Genomic DNA, 22,885 nt, shown 5'->3' with positions numbered 1-22,885 from the left:
CCTCAGCTTGAGGTCAGAGGTGAAGTTTCCCCTGCCGGCTCTGTGGTGAGGAGTAAACTCGGTCATCCTTCCTCCGTCTGTTCGCGGCGTGCTCCTCGCTTTTCTCCGAGGTGAGTCAACAAACTCTGTTCGCTTGTGTTTATTTTTTAAAAGAGATTTGTTTTCTTCCCGACACAGTGGCAGCCTTCTAAACCTACATGTTTACTTACTTTGTTGTAAAATCTGCAAAGGATTTGATGTTGAAATGTTTATTTTTCAGAGAAGTGTGAGCACGTCTAACCACAAAGGAGACACACTTCCTTTTATACAGTGTTGGAGCGGATCTGCTGTAGACAATAAACCTGACCTCAAGATTACAGATACCGGGATTGTAAAACTGAAATCCACCCAAAAATCTAACATCTAAAATATCTGATTAGATGACTATTCATCCAAAAAGAGAAAATGTTATTTAAATTTCTGTGCAAACATGTTGATTGTTACATGCAGGAAATATTAAGGTATTAAGGTTTTACATTAGAATTGATTATGTTAAATCTGGGATTAATAATGTTTTTTTTTTCATTCTATTCTATTCTACTCTATTCTAATTCTTTATCAAGAATCCACGCCAAATACATTTCAGCTTTCATTTCTGTAAATATTCTATTAATAGAAATTATGCACTGAAAAAAAGGAAATATCTTTTTTCCTGAAATGTTATTTTCTTTTTAAAAGGTACGACGTTTGTATTGAGAAATGCATTTGTGCCAATAGTGCAATAATTGGGCCGTTTTAAGACAGTAATGTAATAACTTCCTAGTAGTCTAATAAGATATCTCAACCAATATCTTGAAAACATTTTGCAAATAATTTAATGAGTTATTACGTGATATAGGTAGGAGTAAAAAAAAAAGGAATTCCTTGGAAATATTTGCACGTTTTTAGCAGTTTTCTTATTACAGAGAAAAGCACAGTGGATGGGATGGTCGTCACATTATTGGTTGTTGGTAGAGGAGCTGTTCTTTGCGTTTGACTCTGGTTTGGTGGATTGGATGGTTGAAAAGCTGCGTCTTCTCCTGCCACCGCCGTTGGTCACAGTCAGCCGCCGTTGGTCACAGTCAGCCGCCGTTGGTCACTGTCAGCCGCCGTTGGTCACTGTCAGCCGCCGTTGGTCACCGCCACCAACGTCAGAGCCGCCGCCACAAGAGTCGGATGAGGCTGCGGTCAGAACAGCTGGCAGGTCGATTCACCCGCTCCTCTATGGAGGCGGAGTGAAAACTGCATTGTTTTTGCATTTTTCTTTCAGAAGGGTTTCGCGTTTACTTAGTTGTAGTAACTAGTAGCTCTGCACATGCTCAGTGGATGGACAAGAAGAACAAAGTTTCCTCCGTCATGTCATGACTCCCGGTCCATATTCTCTTGGGACTTGGCAGTTTTATTTTGACAGTCACCGTATTGTTACCTGCATGTGGTTTTAGTACAAAAACAAACAACAGCACCCACTAGTGGCTCAACATGAAAACTACATAATCTTCAGTGTCATTTCCCTGTAAATCGTTAGATAAAAACACAAAAAAAAAAACAACACTTGAAACTTGAAACGTCATGTAAATGGAGACATACTGAAAACAACCACATATCTCACCGCAAAATTTAAAAAAAAAGAAAAGAGAAAAAATATATTACTGAGAGATTTTCCTGAAAACAAAACGACTTCACGTTCGGTCTGCCTCGTCAGCGTCTCGCGAGCAACTCTTTCCCTTTTTCGTGCTGAATGAGTCACGTACTGCGATGACCTTCCTCCCAGTTTAACGCAATCATTCTACTACCACACCCAGGAGCCAACTCAGGATATTTTACACGGCAGAGCAAAACACCTTTCTTTGTCTTTCACACATAAATACGCAAAATGAAATACAAACAAATCACACACGTCACCATTTTTTGTGTGGAAGAAGTCTCATAATTAGAGAAATTGTTATATTGGCAAAATATTGGCTTTTCTTGGACATTGGTTTCAGGAAAGCCGTACAATGTTTTGCTCCAACGCTGTTTATTTCAGAGTTTTCAAAACTAATTGAGCATAAAAAGGAACATTTAGATCCGTTTCCTGCTCATTTTGTCATTCATTAATAAAATTTATGCATTTTGAATTAATCTGATATATATATATATATATAGTATATGACTTTTTTTGCAGCTTTAAACCATCAATTCTATTTCAGCTACTCCAATATCTCCATTTCCTTGGTTTCCTCCTGAGAAGATTTTCCATTCAAAATGTTATATTTTCCCATGATGTGTTGTTTAGTAAAATCAGCTCTTTAATTCTGAGCGTCTCCACAAAGGTCAGCTCGGTTCATTTAGTGAAAAACGGAAACAGTCCTCATGTATTATGTAAGAATCTGGAGGCTTCACTGCATCTGACATCAGCAGAAAAAACAATTTACTGTTTTCAGCGTTTTCTTTTCCCAACATGAAATGTGACAAAAGCTCATGAGAGAAAAGTGAAACAAGTTAAAAAACAGTTTTAATGCATCATTAACATGATAAAAATACAGAATTTGATTCTTTTTTAAAAATTATTATTAGACACAAAATCAAAAATGTGCATTACTCCACATACTTTTTCAGGTTTTATCACAATACATATCTGCTAATAAAGTCATACAAGTTTTAGTACTTTTTGTTATATGATACAAGAATAAATACACTTACAAACGTATTATTTGCGTAATCTTTTATGTGTGAGACTGTAAAATAGCGGCACTGATCCAGCCTGAATACACACCATATTTATTCTACTTACTTCATTGAAATAGTTGTGAAATAATTTGAATATTGTATGTATTTTTGTAAAAAAAAAAAAAAGTTTTTAATCTCTTTATATTTTGCTATCAAATATACAGCTGCAGTGATGTAGTATTAGTGATATCACATTGTATTTTCTATTTGTTAGGACTTACAGTAACTCTCCTTCCAATCATTTTATGATGAATGCAAGTAATAACTCACATAAAATGCTCATCTGAATACTCCTGTTTGCACGGTTGGTTACTCACAGTACTATTCTGAGTCGATCACCTGCAAAAAGTATTTTTAGCCCGAAAGTGTAACGTGTAATTCAACATGCTTCATACCGGATCTGAGGCCTCGTTTACATGACAATACTTCAAAATCGCTTTTGCAATTATATTTCAGAAGAGTTTGGCATTTACACAATGTTTGTTTACATGGAAATTTTAGAAATGTTGAAAACTATTTCGTTTGCAAGGCAAGCACCTCGTTGGTGTTGTTGGTTGTTTATGTGCACGACGACTATTCCTTCAGTACTATGTGTGTTTTGTTCTGTTATGTATTGTTTTCTTTTATGTTGTTTTAAACTTTAGTGAGGTGACCTTGGGTGTTTTGAAAGGCTCATAAGACAAAGACTAAGACTAAGACTAAGACTAAGACTAAGAATAATTACAGCCGTGCTGCATATGTGCAGTAGCAGCATTTCGGAAAAAAAAATGCATTTTCGCTCGTTTCCGCTGAGACAGATTCAGAGCATTTTCAAAAAGTTGCGTTTTCAGTCACTCCGAGCACCGTTGTCATATAGAAGAGGCCTCAGTATGTCACTTCCCAAGTACATACTATCCAGCCTTTCTAGCATTATCAGTTTTCAATCTGCACTCCTGCAAACCTTTTCAATATTCTGGAAGTGGACTCAGTGTTCTGTTGACTTGTGGAGGCCACGCTGGGGTCAAAAAGTCTGCAGAACAGAGTCGGCATGCTTAAGGACTCTGCGTCACTGGCTGCGAACTTATATTTATTACTACCACTGAGGACTTCCTGCCAAAAGGTGCGTGGGAGAGTGAAACAAAGGTAGATTGGAGGAAAACCACAAACCTTCAGATTCATTCTCACGCAGGGTGCGTCTGAACGAGCTGCGACTTGCTCTGCAGGGCGGAGAAGCTGGTTTCAGTTCCCTATCTTTTTCACACATCCTCTTCCCCTGCGGAGAAGCCACATGTTTTTTTTGTTTTTTTTTGCATCGTTTAGCAGTTTTCCATCCCTTCAGGAACAACGGCTGATATTACCACAGTTTGCGAAAAGCTTTTTTTTTTAAATAAGACAAAGGGAGACACTTTGTCCCATTTAAAGTCTGAGATGATGTTAAATAAAGTAATAAAATCCCCTGTGGATTCGTGGTTCTCTACCCGCTGAGGTTTTATCAGCACTGGATTGGTACATGTTAAAATGTCAAAAAAACAAAAAAGAAGAAGAACACGCTTTCTAGGATTTACTTGAGAGAATGGACGAGTCCGTTTAGCTTCACTGTAAATAGCCTTTGCAGTTCAGAGATGGGATGTCTGAAGTGCAGCTTCTGTGCAGGGTTTCTGGTCCGCAGTGGTCAGTATTTCTCCAAAGTACTCCAAACAAGGAGAAGGAGATGGTCATACACAGATATTCTTTATCTGATCCAACCAAGCTACTGTAGCTCAAACTGCTGCCGTTTAAATATACAATGTATGAAGGAAAAAGTTGGATTTGCACAATGTGGATAAAGCAGCTTCAGGAAATGTTTTGAAGTAAGCAGGGTGTTGCTGAGTCAGTTTGACTTTGAATTAACCCGGCGAGATCCGACCAGGTATTGTGATGTTTTCCCCAGACGTGTGCTCGGGGCAACACTAGGCGACTGAACGTTTGACGGCGTCCTAATCTGGAACTATGGCAGGAATCTGCGTGTTTACGGTGACTCACTCCAGAGTCGTCAGCTCCATGGGGCCGGAAGGGAACTTCGCTCACCGCAGGCTGTTTTCTTTTATCACCTGGAAGCGATTAGCTGAGATTGCTGGCGGGAAAAAAGCCTTATATGGTCTGCGTGTCCTGCCTTCTGCTTTAGTATCATTTATCTGCACCTTTCTCTGAATAAGAAGGTAAATATGGAACACAAGGATTGTCTGGACAATATTAATCCTGAAGAAATATGCAGAGCTTGATGCAAGAGCTGATTCAGCATTAAACCCGAGTCAGACAAACACATGTTCTTTTACTCTTGTTCCAGTCAGCTGGAAGCACTCGAATGCTGAGACAGACTTTATTTAGAAAAGGAAGTCAAACAATAACCTTTTAACCTGAAGGCTCCTCTAACTAAATTTAGTCTCTTCTTATGTTTTTATTTCCACATTAATTATCGTGTAATTCTGTCAAACCATCAGCTGCATAGAGCCAAATACATTTTTCCACAACAACAAAGAAACAAACAAAATACTGGTCCCATTCATAACTGGTGCAAATTAGGAGAGAGAGAGAGAGAGAGAGAGAGAGAGAGAGAGAGAGAGAGAGAGAGAGAGAGAGAGAGAGAGAGAGCACTGTTATTTGCAGAAAGCACAGAGACATTAACATCATCTGCATAAGTGTGTGTATTTACTACAAATAGCATTCATTGCAATACTTTACTTTAAGATTGTCGCTCTAATCGATAGCAAATTAAGTTATATTTTGTTTTAGAAATATACATATACCGTTACATGTTTTCATATGACATGGAAGAAAAGCGTATACGTTTTAAATTATGAATGAAGAAACGCGGGTTTGTCTTCATTGTATTTGATCTCCACTGGAAAGTGACAAATCTTCATCACATGATCAGACAAAAGACATCAAATAAACATGTTAGAGAAAACAAGTAAAGTTAAACACATATTTATTTTACTCAAACTGTTCGTTTCACAAAAAGTTATACATTCTGATTAAATGGAAGATTTTATAGAATTTCAAGCTAAAATATATTTGTGAAGGTTAAATAATTTACATTGGCAATATTAAGACTTGTTGGTGTGCATAAGTATTTCATTTTCATAATTCATATTCATTAACCGTGAGGATTTAATGATTAATTATTGTGTGGGTGTGTTGTCATGTTTCAGATCTGTTTTGCTTGTGATATACAGAATTCTTTACCACTGTGACTTATCAAATTTTAGTTAAAAACTATTTTATGCCCCTCACATGTAATACAAGTTGTTAAAGTATGAAACTTCTAAATTTAAAACTTCAAAGTGTCTCAAGACATAAGATATATTTCTTCCTGGATTTCTGTAACACAAAGTCTTGTTATGAGTGATTTGAACCATATAAATAGTGTTTTAACAAAACTAATTTGTCATGTTTTCGTCATGGGACTGACGTTTACTTAAGCCATCACCTTTTCAACCAAACCATGAGATTTCATGATAGAATATAAAGTGGGTTTCAAGGCTGCATGGTGAATATTAATGTAAATATAAACACAGATGATGTTCATGTATTTGCGCCTTAAGATCTGTTCTTCCAAATAACAGCGCTCTGTCCCTGACACTCAATTATGTATTTTTAGATATTCATTTGTACAAGTTCATCAGATTAATTTGAATTAATTCCCACTTTTTTTTCTCATAAATGCGATTCCGTCACTTGAGTGCACGAAAACATGTATGCTACATGCTTTCCTGCTGTGCATGTTGAGGCGATATATTGTGCAGCTCTTGGTGGTTCATTGAGAAAGTATAACATGTATCATGCAGGTACTTCAGCTACAGAGTTGAGGGTTAAAGCCTTGACGTTTATAGAGCAGTTATCTGCTCTGTAGATGACGATGATGTTTTCTTAACCTTGGTCATGCTGTCAGTTTCCAGTCAATGTTATAACTCCTGCCCGACAAGCAGATGGACAAAGGTCGCATGAGTGCGCACACACACACACACACACACACACACACACACACACACACACACACACACACACACACACACACACACACACACACACACACACACACACACACACACACACCCAATTACGGTCTAACCGTAAGCAAACAGAAAGGAAAGGACACTTGTTCCCCTCCTGACACTTTCTGTCTCGTGAACTCAAATATTGCACAATTTTAAGTTGATGAGGCCGTTTTCCATCAGTGTTTGTGTGCAAACTGTTCCTGGAACACTCAAGTTCTGGCTTTAACTGCATCAGAGGATCTTTTTAGAACTTTTGTGTATATTTTGCACACGAAAAAGGAGAAGATATTAGTGCACATGTCCCACTTTCCAGCCTGTAGTGATCACTCATCATTGAAATATTAAAATTATTAAGGAAATAGTTTAATTCTCACTTGTTTGAGCATTTGTAATCTCCACAAGTAAGCAGTTCTACGTCATTAATCGTACATTTTCCAGATTGTACTTTACTTTTCTAGTTTTTCTACATATGGAGACAAATATCTGTATTTTCTCCTCCTTGCAAACTGGCTCTTTCCTCGTTGACAGGGTTGTCAAACATATGACGCCCGTGGGCAGAAACCGACGTGCAAGACACACAAAACACATTGATTTATTTCTGAAAATACACATTTCTTAAAAGTAATGGACCAAACACAACACAGAGACCCGAGCTGAGATTTCGGTGATGCTGCCATGAAAGACAACAAACCAGCATTAGCCTCAAAGCCGAGCTGTCAGGGTGAGCTTGTAAAAACACCCATAATGCAACAGCTATAGGAGAAGGTTTTTTTTGTCACATTTCACTGTATTTTGCACCAGAAGGTTTCATCAAAATTGGCTTTATATTGAGGTTGTAGTCAGGTTGTAGTCAAAAGCTTTAAGGTTTAAATTGAAAGATTATTATGGCACTATTTTACCGGTCCGACCCTCCCAGAATGAATTTAAAATGAGTTTGACACTCTTGATTTAAAAGTTATTCATTTGACTAATTGGGAATTTCAAGACCTTTTTTTTTTTTTTTTTTTTACAGTTGTGACTTTTTCAAGTCAGTTTTAAAAAACACCAATAATTATGGGTGATTATATCTTGTGGAAGGTGTAAAACTGACTTAAATGTTTCCAAATACCTAAAGATTATTAGTGAATGTCTTAAAAATCTTTAACGGTATGCTATGATGAATGTTTTTATCCTTAGAGCGACATTTTCTGCAATTGTTAATCATTTCTAATCGCAGAAACAAGCAAAAGCTGGAGGTGACCATATATAGTAAACGCACCATAAAAATGTTATATAAGTGTTAAATATTCTTCTTCTTCCTTAAAAGTAACTGAGTAACTCCAGTAACTTAGACAAGTGGCATGTATGAGACAAACACACTCTGAATGAGACGCTTGTCGAATCACCTGTGGAGGTGTTTCACTAACCCATTCACACCTCCACTGCACGTGACTCATTCAGTCCTCAGTTCTACTCCCACGTTTGAGCTGAGCTGCTGAACCAGCTCTTTCTGTTCCCACGCTCCTCTGCCCCAGCAGTCGTCCCCCAGAGCGATCCTTCACGTCCCAATCACTCAACAGCGTCCAGACACAGAGGCTGAAATCTGTGCAGACTCGTGTTCAGGTTCTGTCATTCGTCATGATCCCAAGATCTTTGTTGAGAAGCTTTTCGAGCAGCAACATGGAACTTTCTGACTCCGTTTCTTTATTGAAGAGTCTCTAGATTTCTGCTCTGTGTGTCTTGGCTCTTCCCTCCCGAAAAAGGATTATCTGTCAAATGAGGTAAAAATCAACCATTTGTGTTGTTTTGTTTAAATGACTGGAATCTGGTTTGGATTTTAAATGCATAACAGATTTATGATGTTGTTCCTGGACAGACTCAAGATTTTAAGCTGTTGCGTTCCATTGTGGTTTTGGGTCACTTTCCTTGGAATTGACGCACAACCTTTCTCTCTGAATCATGCATTATACAGTAAAATTCTACCAAAACACGTCTACCCTCAGCAGCTGTTTAGTAGAGTTAGAGTAAAACTCTGTTGTTTAAAAGAGCGACAGAGCCGCTGTTCACTAAATGATTTAACTTCATTCAGAAAAGTTGCTCCGCTACTTCATCTAAAATAACCAATAACTGCCATAGGCAGGATATTTCAATAGTTTGCAATACACTGTATAATCTGCTGTTAGTTCCTCGAATGCGTCAAAATACAAAAAGCATCTTTTCTTGAAATGTGTTTAAAAAAAACAAACAATGTCAGTTCACGCTGAATCAAACCGCAGCCACTGAAGCCCACCGCTTTCACTGCAGCCCTGTCGAACCACCAGCAGACCTGTTTCCGTTTGTTGCTCACCTCCATATGAATACAGTAGTTCAGAGCGTTTGTTTTTTTTTTTCCTCCCCCGCGCCGCAGAACACGTTCACACGCGAGCTGCTTCTTGTTATTTTACACACCGACAACGTCCCACAAAGGAAATCAGCCACATGCCGGTCTCAGATTTGATCCGTTTCCACCTTCAGCTTTATATCTTCACTCGGGCATTAGAAAGGGAACAGATTTGGAAAAAGGAGTGATGTTCAAAGAGGGAATATTTCTGCAGTAACTCGAGGTCTTCACTCAGACATACTGCCTGTGTTACATCATGATGGAGCAACGTTGCTTCTTGCACCTACTTGCATTGTAACACTGTGAATGCATGTGGTGAAAGGTGTGGCATCACCATCTCACGAATCTCCGGCCTGAATGTAGTCTGACACCACATTCACTCACACGACACCACAGCTTCTGTCCACACAAACAATGTGAAGGTGTCAGAGGAGGACCAGGATGAAGAGCTTTTTATTGTAGTGTGTGCAAAAACTAACATAAGTGTTGATGAAGAAATTCACTTATTATTATTATTATTATTTTGGCTCTTTCAACATTAGACTTGTGGCCGACGTGGCTGATTTTGTAAATATTACTCTTATGATCTGCTATATACCCTCTTATTTGACACGTCAATGTAAATACTGTTTTATTCCTGTTATTTGGTCTTACTGTTCTTATTAGTCATTTTCACTGTATTTTGTATTACTTATCACTATATCTCTGTTCATTTCTATCTTATGGCAGATCAAGAAGCTGTGAATGTGATATAATCAGTATCATTCAGGTTTGCTTGACGACGTTTCAAGTGTAAACAAATAACTTTTACGTTTACAAGGCAACATTTTGAAAATAATGTCTGTTTACACGGAAACAGCAGAAGCACTGACAATAATGTAATAAACATGTTGGGCCACTAGTGGATGCTGTAAAGGTCAAAACTCAATTGATAAATCATAGTTGTTTTTAATTATACCAAGCTCAATTTTAATGTATACGTGACCAAGGTATTTTTATTTTGTCCGACCTTATTGGAATCGTTTTTTTATTACAAGGTAGCGTCGTCCTTCAGCTTTAGATGTTTATACAGTGTGTATTAATCCGCTATAAAGTCCCAGGTGAATTGATCTTATTGTCCATCTACTCGCACATGTGCAGAAGTACTAGCTACTACAGCCGCGGTGCCGCATGCGCAGTAGCATCATTTCAGAAATGTTGCATTTTCTCCTGTATACAAGGCAATGGAGTCGGGGCATTTTAGAAAAGTTGTGTTCATGCATTGCGTTTAAACCAATGTCAGGTGATAGGGACACCCAAAACGCTACAAAAGCTTCCTGTTTTCACTTGAAAATTCTGTCGTGTAAATGGGGCCTAAAGCTTTAGCAGCTTTACTAGAACATCAGATAAAACTGAACCAGATAAAAATGTTATTGAAACTTCTAGAAAGTCCAGACTGTGCTCGCTTTCCTGGCTGACACAGGTATGGTTTACGTTCACATCTATATTTATTCAGCACCAGGCTCCGGGAAGGTTTTCCTTCAATTCAAACAGTGAATTCATAAACACAGTGTGAGTCAGTGGGTTGGTATGTGCAGACATATTTACCCGGGAGGAGTTGCGTTCATTGATATATTTCCAGGCAAGAGCAGGAATGATTTCTCATGCTGTGTTTAGGAAAGCCAGACCTCCCTGGAGAGACAATGCATTACACTTCAGTTTGTCAGAGATTTCCACACAAGTGAGTCCTTCAATACCAGAACACCCGTCATCAGTGCAGAGAGAGAGAGAGAGAGAGAGAGAGAAGATAGGAAGAGAGGGAGAGGGACGGGTTTTAGTCAAATGTGACTGGGCAACGTCAGGTTTCACATGGAGATGCTTTACAGCTTCATGTGATTTAAAAACAGAAATGTTATGGTAAGTTTTCAGTTGATTTTTACCTCAAGTAGTTATTCTGTTATATGTTCATTAATGTGTGTGTGTGTGTGTGTGTGTGTGTGTGTGTGTGTGTGTGTGTGTGTGTGTGTGTGTGTGTGTGTGTGTGTGTGTGTGTGTGTGTGTGTGTGTGTGTGTGTGTGTGTGTGTGTGTGTGTGTGTGTGTGTGTGTGTGTGTGTTCAGCTATGGGTGCGAGTTTCACAGTGGGAACCCTTCTGTTTTTCCTCGGGCTCCACACGACATGTGCAGGATTCATTCAAGGTGAGCTGAGAAACACTATTTTCTCAGATAAGATAAGCATGTGATTATGAACACACACACACACACACACACACACACACACACACACACACACACACACACACACACGCACGCGTTTGAATTTACAGATATTGCAGGATGTTAAGGGACACAGAGCAAGTAAAGTATGTCACGTTTTTGCTGAGTCCAATCCCAGCGTCTGCCTAGAATCTGAAGTGAAGTGTTTTGCTGTCCTCTTGTGGTCACATACATAACATGCGACAGTAGACAAGATAGTGAAATTTGAGTTTTTTGTCACATAACTTAACACAAAAACGTCAGTAATAGGTGAAAAACTCCTGCCCAGGTTCGTCAGGTTTATTCATTGTTTTGTAGCAAATGAAACAGACAAATTCTACTCATTCACAATGAAACAATCTGAAATCAAAGTTATTATTCCAAAGATTTGTACTCGTATTGACCTGGTTTTATTGTGAGAGGAGTGATGAAAGCAGGAAGAAAAGTAAGAGGGCACAAAAGAATCAGGTTCCGATATGAAAAATTTATTTACATATTTTGAAGGGTAGATGTGTTTCAAGATTCGATTAAATTTGGTAAAAATGTGTTCTGTCTGCAAAATATGAGTGTAAGTCATACTTTGTGTGTTAACGTTTGTCTGTCTGTGTTTCTGTTTGTGTACACCGATGAGGACTCACCTCCCCATTGATATGAAAACATTAGACCTCTTCAAGACTATAAATACATTATTTTTAGGCTGAGACATGTTTTAAGTAGTCGTGGATATGTTTAGAATAACTCTGCTGGAAAATTATGTAAGTCCTTGTGTCATCCCTATAAGGGATCAAAACCAATTGTGTGTGTGTGCGTGTGTGTTTATATGTACATATGGGGACCCAAGCCTGACTTTAAACGCCCTAATGGGGACTCGTGTCACTGTGGGGACCAAGATGGAGGTCACCCTCAGGACACTACATGTGGTAAACTATGGCTATTGTAGGGTAAGATTAAGTAGCAGTTAAGTCTAAAGTCTTTAGAAAAGTAACGTCCCCATTAGGAGTTTCAACAAACGTGTGTTTTTTGTGTCCCTGTTTTCACGCCACAGCTATGTGGCCTTCTTCTTTTAGAAGAAGACATAAATATGTGTTGTATAATGAATATTTCAATTGCAAATTAGATTTCAACCTCTAATTCAGGCTCTTAATATTGAGAATAATGTTTTTACCTCGCTTTCAATGTTGACTTAATGAAAATCAAGCGGTCAGATAAAAATTGTCTTGGTTCATATTCAGCAACGACTCATTTAAAATGATAAATCTCCACTCATGTGTGTCGCAGAGAATTGTACCAACTACAAGCTCCAGTTCGAGAGGGTTTTCTCCGTCCCTGGAGATGTGGCAATGCTGAATACCACCCTGGTCTCTCCAGACGTCTTCGACTTCAGATCTGTCCCGTATAACGTCACCTGGTACAACTCCAAGACCGGCCAAGAAATGAGCAACCAGATGGGTTACGTCCTGGCACGGGGGGAAACCCTCTGGTTCCTCAACGTAACACTGGACGATGGCGGGGAATATGTCAGCATACTGAGGTACAATAGCTTCGGAACTAACCATGCAAAATCTCTTGTACAGTCCAATGTAAAAGAGCAGAACCAGCCCCAAACTAAAGCATTTCACGCAGTAATACACAATACAAAAATAACGTATTAGATGCTTTCACAGGTGTCGTCCACATACTGCACCTGTGTACAAATAGATGTTCATTATGAATATTTCACGAAACAAAACAGGTTTTTCAAAACTACAAGTTTCTTTGGGAGTATAATTTAGAAAGAATATTACTATTTGTGATTAGTTCAGTTAAGTACAAAAGAAGGTCCCTGTGCGAAGTCAACTGAAAATGTCCGCTAATTTAAATCAAAGACAAATCAGTTTATTTATTAGCTAAGGTTATTATGGAATACACTCTTAGGATCATCTACGGGATCATCTTTTTTTGGTTAAAATCTTAACTAAAAACTCTTCTTTTTGTGTTACTTGGTGAACAAAATACTACATTTAGAGTTCAGAGTTCATTCTTGGGCCTCTTCATACTTTGCTGATGACACTCATCTTTATCTGACAATCATTGCCAGATGAGTACAGCCTGCTCGAACTGTGTATTAATGATTACACTTATTTAAATCTGGTATATTTTTACTTTCCCTGCGGTCTGAAAATTGCTGTGATAGAATAAGACATTTTAACTTTACATTGTTTAAATCTGTCCTTTAAATTTCCAACAGAACTCCTTCTCAATGCTACATGCAGGCCACGAAGCTGGAAGTGGACCTGCCTGCAGCAGGCGAGTGTGGGAGGCCTCAGAAAGCCCATCAACCTCTCACACAAGGAGTCCACGACAGCCTGCACTGCCCTCTGAAGGACTACATCAGCAAACTGGACCGATACAACGTGACCTCCACCCTCCAGTGGTACAAAGTGAGTCAGTGGAAATCCTTACTAAGCATTGAACAGAAAAGACATTTTTATGTGGAGTTTGTTCCTGGGCCGGCATCATCACAATATGGTATATACACGTTATGGCATAATCTAATCCAACTGGAGTATTTGCAATTTTTTTGCTCAACATCTGTGTAAGTGCACATTTACCAAATCGTACCATATTGAGGGATTTGTTTGAAGGCAAAGCCCTTTTAGTGATGACTATGAACTGCTTGACCTTTATGTTTCCCTTGCAGGGCTGTGACCCCATTCTGGATGCTACAGGCAGCTACACCTACAGGTTGAAGACTGTGCTGATGATCAAAGGGGTGGAACCTCACCACAATGGCTTCTATACGTGCAGACTCACTTTCAGGCTCGGCGGCGTCGCAGGATCCGTGTCAGAGACTATCGACGCAAAGGTCACAGGTTAGAACACAACAGATGATTATTGGTAGAAATTAGTGTCGTAGAGATATAGACTGCAGATAGTATTGGTGCTATGTTGTCATAGATGAAAAAACCCCTTTTACATACAGTAAAGCTTTGTTGATAAGCTCGACGTGAATATTAAAATTCAGCATTTTTTTCTCATGAAGACCACAAATCTTGTATTGAAAAGCCGATTCTAGTCGACTCTATCACTTCAGTATTTGGCAAAGTTACTCCACAGCCATTTTACCTCATTTAGTGACAGTTATTTTCCTTTCCAGACACGTTTGAGTTGGTTCCACAAGTGCATGAACCGGCCAATAAAACTATCAAGGCCCATTTGGGTAAGTCTGCCATGTTTCTTAAGGGGGTTTTCATGAGCTTTTTGCATTGTGTTAACTCCAAGGATCAAGAGAGTAGGTGCAGAAAAGAGGTGTCCAAACTACAGCCTGTGAACAAGTTGGGCCTATTTTTGAATGACCTGCTGCGGAATCTTTAAATATGACTTAAAAAAAAAAAAAAGTGCATTTAAGGGCATAGTACTTGAATATGTTCTCCACAAAACAATCAAGGAAATGTTAAAGACAGCAAGCGAGTACTGAAGATTTGAGACAATTTCTGTGATAAACTTCAGCTCGAGTGAGACGGATTGGTCTAACTGGACCTTTATGAGGATGAACATTTCTGTAGTGTGTCGACTATCACGACCTCCTCAGTTGTTTCTGTGATATACGTTAGGGATGCACAGACACCCGTTTTTAAAGGACTTGCCTATACAGAATACTGATACGAGTACTTATTAAATCGATTACGCCTATCAGTGCATCCCGAGTTTTCACTGTATGTGAAATATAAAATTGTTAATAAAATGCTCATTTAATAAACTAAAAGTATCTTTGTGTGTGTTTAGGGTCCAACTTCACCAAGCGGTGTCGCGTGTTCGTCCTGGGGAAAGGGAGACCCTTCATCGATGTCCTGTGGCTGGTCAGAGATGATTTCATAATGAATATCGACCCCTCTGCTCGTGTCTATACATCAGAACAAAGGTCCGCGTCTATTTCCTCCTCTTTCATTTCTTTCTGAATTTGTCCATCCATTCTAAGTTTAATTTCAAACCTAAGCAGGTCGTGGACTCAGGACGTTCCTAAGAAAGGAATATGGATCGAGCGGATGTTGATGTTCTCCGAGCTGAAAGAGGAGGATTTTCACCTCAACTACACCTGCCGGGCACACAGTTCTCGAGGATACCCTGAGGCGTATTTCACTCTGCTGCCAGCAGGTAGCAGCACAGTGTCACACTCACTATTGATTCTCTTCACAAAAACCTGCTTTATGCTGCTGAATGCTGAGGAGCTAATTATGCAGAAAATTGGGTTTTCTTTTTTTTTCTGTATACAAAGTTCACATACTCAAACTTACTTGGTGACTTGCTGGACAATGGAATACGACTTCAAAGTGTGTGTGTGTGTGTGTGTGTGGGTGTGTGGGTGTGTGGGTGTCGGTGTGGGTGTTCGGGTGTCGGTGTGGGTGTGATAGAACAGAAGGAGACTTCCCACAAAAAACATGAAATTGAACGGGGTTTTTTTAAAACACAATTTTCTTCTTGATTGACTCTTATTCAAACGAGCTTCAAACCTCACTAAGTTACAATTTCATTTATTTAGTGGGACTCAGGGTTTGGGAAGCCTGGAAAACTGAACCTCCCCTCTGACCAAGGTCACTGTCTGTTTTTCTTCTCAGTCTAATATTTGTAGACGATCTTATCATAACAAACATAAATAAAGTAATATATTTGTCAGGAAGATACATGAGAGCATTGAACCACACTTTAGGACGCAATGTTGAGCATGTTGGGATTCTACCAGAGTGTGTATTGTGTCCCTTATTTATCTTCCAACTGTCTCCCTCAGATGTTATCGGGATGAAAACTAAACAGCTGAGTTCTAATTTCGGTTATTTTCCCCTTCACAGATCCAAACGTCATTCTTCCCATCGGCCTGGTGCTCGGTGGCATCTTGGTTCTCTTCGTCTGCACGGTCATCTTCTACTACACCTTTAAGATCGAGATCGTGCTGTGGATCAGGAGAGCGTTTCCAATCCTCTATGTTAACACAGGTAAAACACCACAGAAGGTGTGTGTGTGTGTGTGTGTGTGTGTGTGTGTGTGTGTGTGTGTGTGTGTGTGTGTGTGTGTGTGTGTGTGTGTGTGTGTGTGTGTGTGTGTGTGTGTGTGAGTGAGTGTGTGTGAGAGATCCTCATCAACACAATTTCTTAATAGAGGCCACTTTAAAACACTCAGATTGCACCGGAGGGCCGAGATATAATCCAGTACTGAATTGAGCGGTGCTTTTGTCTGTGTATAGTGCATCTAATTATAGTTGTTCAATCAGTTTTTCACTCAATAAGCACAAAGTTACACCTTTGAGTTCACTAAATATGTTCTCAGGTGCACTCAAATCAGTAAAAAGTCTAATATCTGGTAAACTCTAGTCCGTAACAGGGTCAAAATGTCTCGCTCTATGAGCTTGCTATATGTAAAGAAAAAAAAACAGATAGGGTGTTAACTCAATTGTTAATCCTTTAACAGGATTTTTAAGATAAAGTGACTAAAAATCCCTGGCGAATGGGTTATTATTGGAATATTTTGCAAAATGTTGATATAAAAATCCAGAATTTGTACATGTTAAATGTAATTATTTCCTGAATGGGCCCTCACATTTTTCATGTATTATTGCATTTATTTTAGGTCCCGAAAAAGTTAATGTAAAGCAATCTTTTTTGAGCGATATAGGGAAAAATATTACAGTCGTTGGTATTTTTAAGTCTTTTTTTTTTTGTAATTTTAAAGTTAATGTCATACGTTTCTTTTCATCTCAGCTTGGTTGTATTATGAAATTGATAACAATTATGTCATATGTGTAAAATTATCAGTTTTCGATTTACATACCGTAATTTCTTTTTTAAATAATTACAGTAATTACGGTAAAAAACAAAAAAGTTCTGTTGGTTTGTGTACCCTCCCCCAATCAAACAAATCTCACTCAAGGTTTTCGGCCTTGGTTGATACAGTGTGCGATGTGAGCAATATGTCAGCCCACACGTCGTATTAGATATTAATTTATCTCTTTTTTCTCTGGATTCTACATGTTCCCTTACTGTGGCTGGCTTAAGAACAACAGACCTGAGATAGTTATGAATTGAAGACAATTATTCATTAAATAAAGTCATTCTCACCATATGGGCAGCTGCACAGGACACGGCCGTGCTCTCCCAAACACCTAAGGTGAAGGAAAGAGAATGAAACTGTTTACATGTCAACAGGCTATTGTCTGAGTATCAGTGAAGCCAACGTGGTGGAAAATGGAGGGAAAAGCACATGGAAGGATGCAAGCCTGTTGTCTCTTAACAGTGAATTACAAATGTCAGACAACATAGAAGAAGTCGAGTGAAAATAATCCAACAGTTGCTAAAAGGTGGAAATACCCACAGTGACACTTTCAACTCACACACACACACACACACACACACACACACACACACACACACACACACACACACACACACACACACACACACACACACACACACACACACACACATACATCTAAAGTGTCAGAATCTTAACTTGTCCTTCTTACCTGACCACAAGTGTCATCACTACGCAAACAAAGGAAACACAGTAACCACAGCGCTGCGAGCAACGTTACCGGTGCATGCTGATGAAACAGAGGGAACTTCAACATCACACACTGTTTGCTCACAGCTCGTATCAAGTCTACCGAGTTACAGTTACAATGTAGAGTTTAGTAGAAGTATTCAGGTTTCCCCCCAGTGAACAGAAGATGCAGTCAAACAGAACTGGTGTGCCAACCCACATTAATGAAACCATTATGTCACCACCAAGCTCCTCGGAAATCCAGACTCATCTCAATCAGGTGTTTGCAGCAAAGAACAACCTAAAACAGTCCATCTATCACGATGGGGTCAGTACCTGATGGTGGGATGTTTTGTGTGCCTCTAGGATCCTAAGAGTTTTGGCGGCTGGAGTATGATACTCCTGGTCGGTCCACCCATTCCGGATTGGTTGAAGGGTCGAGACCTTTTCTTGGGGACTTTGTTCTAAGATATTTTCTATGTTGTACCTCACATATAAACTTTATCCCATCAGCTCCTAGATTACAACTTTGATTAAATAGATTTTTGCCAAGTTCAGATTGAAATGCTGCAATGCTCCGATATGTTTGATGACTTCCTCCACAAACATGTAAAACTCCACACTAAAGCCCGACTCGGGTTTAAATTGATCTGTTTGCACATGATGTCTCTCATTGTGTTATTCTTTCTATAATACTTGCAAAATGCACGCAAACTGAAGGTGTAATCTATTTGCTCAAGAACATACAAACTCCACACAGAAAGGCACAGACCTGAGCTGTGGTCATTTCTACTTTGATAGAAGATTACTGATCACAACACCACCATGTGGCCATAAATCAGCCAGTTCTTTTGATTGCATGCTTCTTCGTTTGTCTTCATTTAATCCCTACACTGTTTTATCTGCAGACGGAGGTATGAAACAAATCTATACCAGTAAAAAAAAGCCATACAGTATCAATAAAGTGGGGAGAAATATAAAAAAAAACACTATGCAAAAGAAGTTGTAGTCGTGAAACTTTGAATTATTTTACAGTAGCCAACTCAGTTTCCACAGTGTCCCACAAACCTTCAGCAACGCTTCTTGTTTCTGTTTCAGACTCGGATGGAAAGCTGTACGATGCCTACGTGGCCTACCCGCAGCCACATGCACTCGGATTCAGCCAGGAAGTGGAGGCATTTGCTCTTCACACGCTGCCTCGGGTGCTGGAAAAGTCCTGCGACTACAAACTCTTCATCGCAGGCCGCGACTGCCTGCCCGGACAGGGTGAGTTGCCGCCGAGTGGAATTCTGTCAATTCCAGCAAGAGGACACTAAAGCAGAGTTGGAGAAAGTACTCGCTTTAAGATTGGTATTGGTAGTTGTGGTATTGCCAGCTTTAGTCAAAATGGAGCGGTAATTCAATCCCAGAAAGCCCCCGTACACAAAACAACCTCACCCTCCCAATCGCATGCTTCATCCATATTGAGTCAATGACATATAAAAACCACAAACAATCCTGAAAATGACAGCAGACTTTAGTAGACTTTAGAGACTTTAGCTGCAAATCATTATCTGAAATAAAAAGTGGAGGACAGCGCAGTTTAATAAAACAATCTATTCTGGTTATTTAACCAATGAGCAGAATTCATTAAAGTTGTTGAAAGAAGATTTCTACTAAAACTAACAAAGGAAACCGTAATACATTTTAAGCTGATTAGTCAGTTTGTAGTTCTAAAGTTTCATTTGTTGTTGAACTACGCGATACCTGATTTATGAAGCCATTTATGAACTTTAATGATCATTTTTTTAATTCAGTCCATGAAAATATAGAAAACTGAATGTCTTCCGTTCAAAAAGTATGAAGCGGTTTATTGTTTTTAAAAAAGAAAAGTTATGCTGGCCAGAGAGAGAAATGTATATGCATGATTGTTTTGTATTTCAATGGGTTTTGTCCTGCTGTCCAGAAATATGTGCATGGAGTTAAGCATTGATTTAAAGGTCCCGTTTACACAACGTTTCAAGTGAGAATGCATCGTTTGCATTTTCATTTCAGAATCATTTCACGTTTACACAACAAGGTTTTGAAAACGATGTCCGTTTGCACAGAAACGGCAGAAACACAGAAAATGATGTAGTTTTCATGTTGGGCCACTAGAGGGTGCTGCCATTTGTTTTTGTTTTTATGAAACCACATACACTTGCAGCAAAGAACAACATGCTGTAAACATTAACAATGGGAGAACACGGACATTCTAGTGGACAGACGATCAAGTTGGATTGTTATTACGGTGATTGTCAAAATAAAACTACCAAGTCCCAAATAACTATGGACTGGAAGTCATGACACTCTGGAGGAAAACATTAATGTTATTGTACATCCACTGAGCATGTGCAGATCAACTATTTACTACGATAGTCCAGCTGCAGCGTTTCAGAAAAGCTGCGTTTTTCGCCCATTTAACTTGACGACATAAACTTCCACCTTGGGAGCTGATTTCAAAAAGTTCCATTTTCAGTGACTCTGAGCAGCGTTGTCGTGTGACCAGACCCCAAAACGCAGCGGAAGTTTAGTGTTTTCACCTAAAAACGTTGTGGCGTAAATGGGGCCAAAATGGTTATGATGAACTGGTGATTCATCCACCGTCAGCTGGGATTCTCTGAAGTGACGTATCAGTAGAGTAATTACTACAGCGCGTCTCTTTTTCCCCCCGTCTCCTTCTGCAGCCATAGCGGACTCTGTTGAAGAGAACATCCATGCCAGCCGCCGGTTCCTTCTGCTCTACACCGCCTCCACTTTCTGCAGGAAAAGGCACACAAGCTCCACCTGCAGCAACAACAACAACAACGACATCTCCCAGAGCAGCGACGACAGCCACAAATGTGAAAGTCCCACCGGTGACGACAGCAACAGTTTCCAGAGTGAAAAGGCCGATCTGGACGCCAGGCAGCAGTTTGAGTGTGTTGCAGCGATGCACCGAGCACTGCTGGAGAGATCTCTGAAGGTACGTCTCACTGGAATCACGTGAGAAGATTGAAGCTTCTGGATTTAGGAAGAATTATCTAGTTTAACTTAATCTTGGGATTCAGCTTCAGTGAAACATTTACTCTAAGATTGTGCTTGGTTATCTCACATTAGAAGCAAATTTCAGTGGAGGTAAGAGATCTTAAAGGAGTCATATAATCCAGTTTTTCAACACTGTCACATGGTCTCGTTGGTCCAAAAACGTTGTATTGAAAGTTTATTGCTTTTCCTTGATTTTCCTCCATTTGAATATTGGATCATAAGAGCTACATTCAGAATCTGCTGTGTCTGTGTGAGCTGGACTGGCTCCGCCCACAAATGCCCATGTATGGGGACACATATTACTGTTGGAAAACCATTAGAAAGTGAATTTTGCATAATATGACCCCTTTAAGGGCAAGACAATCCTCATCAGAAGCGTGCTAGTTAAACTTTTGATTTTCTTCAATGAAACAATGTATTATAGATAAAAAAAAACAATTTAGTTTTAAACTTCAGTTATATCAGCCTTTATATCATGAGTTATTGTGAAAATATACAGGAAATAGGGCTGTGAGAAAAAAAACCTGCTGCAAGTTTCTGCAAAGAAACCAGGTCAAGTTTTTGTTCTTTTGATTCAGCGTTAGTATTCAGAGTATGTTTATATGCATTTCCTGTGACTCTTTTTGAGAACTGAAGTGATAGTGGTTCGTCAGAACTTCATAGTTTACCACATATAGTCGTTTGCCTGATAAACATTGATGCAAAAATCTAAAAAGTTCCGCCGTTAATATAATTCTCACCCAAACGTTGTGTTCCAGGTGGTTCTGGTGGAGTTGGAGGAGATCAGCCCGGCTCAGCTGGCTCTTTTCCCAGAGTCGGTGCGTCACCTGAGGAGGAAGCAGGGCGCCGTTTGTTGGTGGAAGAACTCGAGGACGAAGTCAACGAGGACGACGTGTTTGAGTGGGCGAGGAGACGAGGAAAAGGGTTTAAAGGAGTCACAGGCGTCAGCCTCTCTCTCCCCTTCCTCCAGGTTTTGGAAGGAGATTAGGTACCAAATGCCGGTCAGGGGCAAGAGGGCGGTGTATCCCGAGAAAACCGCCCTGTTGAACCTGTAGGAAAAATACTCAAAGTGTGAACAATTCAAGTCAGGATTAACACGGACAAAGGTACTCTCAATAGATATATTATACTCACTGCTGCCATTCACATTTCTGGTCGTAGAAAAGTATATAATTGTATCTTAACACCTGAAATCAAAGTAGCCGGTGGAGAAAATGTGGAGGATGTTTGACTTAAAGTCAACGAGAAGATCATCAGAGTTTATTTGCACTGGGATGGATGGATGGATGGATGGATGGATGGATGTAAACTGCTGATTGAAAAAACATTGAATAAAAATTTAGACACACATTCGAATTTATATATATATATATATATATATATATAAAATTGTAACTATCAAATCTATGGATTAACATCTAGAATTCAATGCATGAAAATAGTGCCAAAGTAGCCACTCTTTGCTCATCTTTTTCATGGACGTTTTGGCTGCTTTTAATGAGTTCACAGTTGTTTTGTGCCGAAGTGTGGTTTGTACCATAGTCAGTACTTTGTTTTTAATATTCTTCAACCCAATATAATGAGAAGATGGATTAAACTAACAAAGCGATTCTGTCTGTCGTCACTTCATGACATGATGGTCAGTTAAGAAGATCGTCTCTCATGAGCATCCTCATCGTCAACAAATGAGATGGTGTTTCTAAAGCTTTGACTGGAAGTGTATATTAGCAAAATGTACATATGTGCGTGTAATTTAAAGTGTAAATATGTAAAATATATAAATTGCACTTTTTTTTTCAGTGTTGTAAAAAAGCCAAACCAAGAACTGCAGATTAAATGTGCTGCAATTTGCTTGATGCAAAGTGTGAAGGAAACTACTCTGTGTACCAGTCTTTTCTTTTATTAGCAACTTTCAAGTTTGGCGGAGAAAATCTGCAATTCCAGGCCTGAGTCTGTGATTCTGTCACTGAAACGGATGTGATGCTCTCCTCAAGC

At 39.3% G+C, this 22,885-nt stretch overlaps 1 protein-coding gene across 3 annotated transcripts; it reads left to right on the top strand.

The window, feature by feature from the left end:
• On the top strand, positions 1–22,239 carry LOC308118798 (interleukin-1 receptor type 1). 3 transcript variants are annotated; one of them, XM_080478379.1, is made up of 12 exons: positions 1–110; positions 11,201–11,278; positions 12,614–12,866; positions 13,563–13,755; positions 14,016–14,187; positions 14,472–14,534; positions 15,101–15,236; positions 15,315–15,469; positions 16,162–16,305; positions 18,944–19,111; positions 20,551–20,828; positions 21,649–22,209. In XM_080478379.1, the coding sequence occupies exons 2-12, from the start codon at positions 11,203–11,205 to the stop codon at positions 21,943–21,945; spliced, it is 1,935 nt and encodes a 644-aa protein (XP_080334505.1). In that variant the 5' UTR covers positions 1–110; positions 11,201–11,202; the 3' UTR covers positions 21,946–22,209. The 3 variants fall into 3 exon arrangements, with proteins under 3 accessions (XP_080334505.1, XP_080334504.1, XP_080334503.1); XM_080478378.1 differs by lacking the exon at positions 1–110 and adding an exon at positions 8,312–8,503 and having other exon boundaries at positions 21,649–22,239; XM_080478377.1 differs by lacking the exon at positions 1–110 and adding an exon at positions 10,867–10,998.
• Positions 22,240–22,885: the final 646 nt, after the last annotated feature.

Source organism: Lipophrys pholis, assembly GCF_963383615.2.
Source record: "Lipophrys pholis genome assembly, chromosome: 13".
Classification (NCBI taxonomy): domain Eukaryota; kingdom Metazoa; phylum Chordata; class Actinopteri; order Blenniiformes; family Blenniidae; genus Lipophrys; species Lipophrys pholis.
Note: the sequence above shows the minus strand (reverse complement) of the source record. Positions and strands in the feature narration are given on the sequence as shown.